General features: G+C 37.4%; 2 protein-coding genes across 5 annotated transcripts in view; one reads left to right on the forward strand and one right to left on the reverse strand.

Annotated features, from left to right (window-relative positions):
* The window catches only part of LOC135093661 (uncharacterized), a 69729-nt gene that overhangs the window by 36425 nt on the left and 28304 nt on the right, over positions 1 to 5000 (forward strand). The window lies entirely within an intron of this gene.
* LOC135093660 (regulator of G-protein signaling 20-like) overlaps positions 1 to 5000 on the reverse strand; it is a 58137-nt gene that overhangs the window by 30661 nt on the left and 22476 nt on the right. The window contains exon 1 of one of the 3 annotated variants that reach the window (XM_063993131.1): positions 1947 to 4817. The exons of the other annotated variants lie outside the window; for them this stretch is intronic. Within the exon in view, the coding sequence (XP_063849201.1) occupies positions 1947 to 2017 (71 nt within the window). The 5' untranslated portion in view covers positions 2018 to 4817. Of the gene's footprint in view, positions 1 to 1946; positions 4818 to 5000 lie in introns of those variants that run through there. 3 annotated transcript variants of the gene reach the window in all.

A 5000-nucleotide genomic window follows, 5' to 3' on the forward strand; every position in this document is an offset into this window, starting at 1 on the left:
GACGAAGGCAGGCAATGGTAGCAGATAGGAAGAGAAGTGTTGTAACATTAATGGAGGGAAGGCAAAGAGGCTTGACATGGTTTTAGATTAGAGAGGAAATGATGTGTTGTGTCTATCATGTGACAGAAGAAAAAGATTTGACAGGGCAGTATACTAAAGACATAGACAGTTCGTGTGTGTATCTATTAGACAGAATGAAGAGGACCTGTTTGAATGAATAGACGTAAGATAAAGGAGCCTGTGGGTTGGTGTTAGTGTGTGGGTGACAGGTAACATATGTATGTATTGACACGCTTGTTTCAGTAATGGACGGTGTGGAGGAGTGATGTATATTGGTGGCAGCAGTGGGATGGACCCTACGTTGAGGTGTCCCTTTAAGAGCACACGATGATGGAGACTCGGGAAAGGAGAACCGAGGACACAGATGGGCATGTGATGTAGAGAGGAAGAGGGTGATATAAATGAACTAAAGAAAGGAATGCTGGAAGATACGAATGAGATCTTAGAATTCAGGAAGACTTAAACGTCAAAGAAGATCAAGGAGGAAAAAATAATTGGAAGAAAGTCATGAAGGGATGAATAATAACATAAATTAAAGAACTGCAGAAATGAAGGGAAGATTAGAAATTTGAAGGTCCAAAGGAAAACATTTGGAAGGAAGACAGAAATGGGTGAAATAATAACATGAACAAACTAGTAAAGAACAACGGCAGAAAAGGAAAAAAAAAACAGAAGGAAGTAATGGAAAATAAGGAATTAGGAAGAATGTACACAGAAGAAGAGACAAAGAAGAGAGTAAGTCATTGTAATTTTAAAGGTAATAACATAAAAGAACCAAAGAAAGGAAGAAAGTAGGGAAGGAAGGAAGAAAGGAAGGAAAGAAGGAATAGGTGAGAAAATAAGGTTTTTTGAAGATTGAAATGCCATGAAGGAAGGAAGAAAGAAAAGGAAGAGATGAAGAGACGTGAAAAAAATTAGTTAAGATTTAAATGCCATGTACTCTTGTTAACCTTTAACGGAACCTGGTGAACGAAAGAAAGAAAATAAGACTAAGAATAATGACACAAGTGAACGGAAGCTAAAACCAAAGAAAGATACAAGAAAAAAAAAATACACGAGAAAGTAAGATTCAGGAAGACGTAGGCAAACCTTAATGGAAGTTGGCGTAAAAGAAAAAAAAAAAGATAGACCAGAGAGAAGAATAATGACCAAAACCTAAATAAAGACGAACTGGAGCAACTGGGTGAGAAAATAAGCTTAAGAAAAAAGTGAAATGTCATGCTCTCTTGATATACCAGTTGATGAATAAAAATGAACTAGAACGAGGAACAGTGACAAGCGAACTAAAGATAGAAATAAGAGAAGAATGGAAGAATGATAGAATGAAGAATAAGCCGCAGGGAAGACTCAGATACCACGTAAAAATAGTTAACTGGATAAAAATATAATGAACAATGACAGAAACCAACTAAATATAAAAAGGAAGAGATATACGACAGAATATATAAAAAAAATTAATGTCAAGCCTCTGGGAAGACTCGGATACCTCGTAATAATGGTTCAAAAGACTCACAAGTACCAGAATCATAAATAACACACTACCAGCCTTTAGTACAGGGACTCAATTCAGAAACACTGCTCTTTCAGCACTACTATTTTCGAAGGCTACAGAGATGATTAGCCAGGTTCTAGAGAGTGTTTCTCCTGTTAATAATGTAGTAATCTTGTTAATCTGACACTAGAGCCATAAAAAGACCCTTAAAAACCCATGTAACTTCAAGTAGAGGGTTTTGAATACAGTGGAATTGCAGCGCAGAAGTGTTTCAGAATATGGTCCCAGACTTACGAACATCTCATACACAAATAAAACTCTCACAACCTTCAGGGCAGACTCACAGGTACCTCAGACTCGCAAAGCACACTCCAGCAACCTTTACAAGACTCACCCGCGCCTCAGCCTTGCCACCACGTTCTTCCACCTGCTGTTCTTGGTGGTCCTGCTCCTTGCGGTGGACATCTCGCCCTAGTAGTCTTGGAACACCCTTGGACACTCCGCGCTGCCCCTAAGTACGACGGACACTACCACGAAAACTTCCACTGACGCTCTGACGGACACTCAAGCTGCCTCGTAACCACAGACGCCCCGGCAGGTTGTGTACACGCCCCGTTTTGCCTAGACGCGTGGACATGGTACCGTTGCTTCCTCTATTGAGTTTTCTTTGCATTTCAAGTTTAATGTGTTTAGTTTTTGGTTCGTTAGTAATTTATTTTCTCCTTCAGTGATTTATTTGTTTGTTGTCTTTTTTTCTCTCTCTTCTTTTTTCTGTCCTTTTATTTGTTTTGTTTTTCTTGATTTTTTTTTTTTTTCTTTTTCTGTGTTTCAGTGATTTATTTTTGTTTGTCTTTCTAAGTTTGTCTGTCTCTATTAGCGCCTCGTTTTCTTTTTTACTGTTGTCTCGTTTTCTGTCTCTGCTTGTTTTCTTTTTCTTCGTCTCTTCTTGGTTGTCTGTTTAAAGATTTTTGTTTTGTTCTGGGGGAGCCGAAAGAATTAAAGTATTTTTTCTTTCATGCTTTTTTGTTTTTTTCTTCTTCTTCCTTGGGTCTTGAATGAATGTTTTGCGTTTTAGTTTCTTGTTTAGTCAGTTTTATCACTTGTATTTTAGTTTTCAATTCCTTCTTAGTTTTTTTCTCATAGTTTCAATGCTTAGTTCTTAGTTAATCTCTTAGTTCCTTAGTTTTTTTTTTTTTTTTTTGTTGTTAGAGTGGTTCTTAAATTATCTCTAAGTTTTTATAGATATATATATTTTTTCTTCTTAAGTTGCTTTAGCTGTCAGTTTAATTCTCAGTTTATCTCTCCTTAAAGTCTCTCATTTCCTTCCTCCTAAGCACACCTCACTGTTCATTAACCTCTCGCATGTATTTACTCTTAATTTCCTCAGCTGTCAGTTCAATGCACAGTTTATCTCTTCTAAAAGTCTCAGTTGCCTCCTCCTTAGCGCACCTCACAACTCAGATTACCTCCCAACATTAACCTCCCCAGCACTCCACTCTCGTCTAATATAATTTCCCTGTTCCCTCGAGTAACTGTCTTTCAAGCCTCACATCACGCACTCCAGCACCCACAAGCCCCGTTTCCGCAGCACCGCAAGACCTGAAACTAAAACGTCACTCGGGTCTCCGTGTTTACAAAGTCCTCGAGGCTTGGGATTAAGAGTTTGGGGACGTGGAAAAAAGTCTGGTCGTTGGAAAATAACTTGAAAGAACCGCACTGTTTACCGAGTCCTCCTGGCAGTGCTGAGAAGGCCTTTAGTCCCCGCTGGCTGCGCTGGAGTGTTGGAGTGTCTCGGTGGTAAAGGGAGGGTGCCACAGATGAGGGTGTCAGATGGGGGTGTTACAGACGAGGGTGTTACGGGCGAGGGTGTTACAGAGGAGGGTGTCGCTGATCCAGAGTGCCAGATTCCGTGACGTTAACTCGAAGTGGTTCTGTTGTTCAAGTTTATGTTTTGTTTTTTTTGTTTATTTGAATTTTTTTTTCGTGTCTTTTTTTTCGTGTTTTTGAGAGAGAGGGGAAAAGTTTTGTTTATGGTGTGTGTTTTCTGTGGGAAAGGTTTGGTTTTTTCCCTTTTTTTCAGAGGGAAAGTTTTTATTTATTAATTTTTTGGTTGATTTAGTTACTACAGTGAATGATGAGTCGGTGGAGTGAGTGAGACGTTATAACTGTTGTTGTTGTTGTTGTTGTTGCTCTTGATCTTGGTAATTCTAGTGATGGTGATGGTAATGTTTATAGTACTACTGGTGATAGTGGTAGTGGTGGCGTTGTTGTTGTTTAGATTGATAGTTCTAGTGGTAATGTTGTTGTTGTTGTTGTTGTTGTTGTTGTTCCTCGGCCACAGCAGACCATACAAGGCCAAACAGCGCCGCCAAAGACCACTGCTTCCTCCTTCAGTCTCACCACCCCTCCAAGTCCCCTGCTCCTGCTCCTCTCACCCTTCCTCAATCTCCCAGCAGCAATACGCCTACTTCTCTATGTTTATATGTAGTAAGTACTTTTTTTTTCCTTTCTTTTTTCTTTCTTTTTTGTTCTTTATCGTATTGGCTTATTTTTTTTCCTTTTTCTTCCTTTTCCTCAGGTTTTTTTTCGTTATTCTTTATTAGGTTACTTTTGTTCTTTCTCTTGTTTTTTTTTCTTTTACTGTGATTTCTCCTATTTCTTATATCTTTCTACTTATTTTTTTATTCTTTTTTTATTTCCTTCTTTCTCTCTGCTTTGATGTTAAGTAGATTAGGTTTTTTTCCCCTTTCCTCCTCTAACTTTCCTTCTTTCCTTTTTCTCCCCTTCAAGATGTATTCATAACAACCAATATTTTTTCTGTATAGGTCACGTGATGGAGGTTTTTTTCCCTCTTTTTTTTTTTCTCCCTATAGACTCACTCTGAAGGAAACGAAGTATATTCACCACTCAGTTTTCCCTTCAAGAATAGTGATCTTTCTTTTTTTTTTCCTTTTTACAGAAGCACATTTGAATAAGCACTTTTTCCCTTATTTTTTTTTCCTTCCTTTAAAGTCTTAAGTAAATTCAATAGTTTCCCTTTTTTTCGTTTCTTTTTTTCCGTTTTTATTCTTTTTCTCCTTCTTTCTCAGTTTTCTTTTTATCCTTTCCTTTTCTTTCTTTCCTTTATTCTTTTCCTTCTTTCCTTTCCTTGTTTTCTCTCTTCTTACTTTCCTTATTTCCTTCCTTTCTTCCCTTTCCTTCCTTGTCCTTCAGTTTTTGTTTTTTTCCTGTTATCTCCCAATTCCTTGATTCTTCCTTCCTTCCTTCCTTTATTCCTTTATTTATTTTATTTATTTATTTTTTTACTATTTCTTGTGTGCGTGTTTTTTTCTTCTTTCTGTTTCTGTATTTGTGGTATTTTAGTCTTTTTTTATGTCTACCATTTTCTTCTGTTTATTTTCCTTTATTTTGTGTGCATGTTTCGTTTATTTCTGTCTATTTATCAATG

Source organism: Scylla paramamosain, chromosome 43 (assembly GCF_035594125.1).
Source record: "Scylla paramamosain isolate STU-SP2022 chromosome 43, ASM3559412v1, whole genome shotgun sequence".
In the NCBI taxonomy this organism is placed as follows: domain Eukaryota; kingdom Metazoa; phylum Arthropoda; class Malacostraca; order Decapoda; family Portunidae; genus Scylla; species Scylla paramamosain.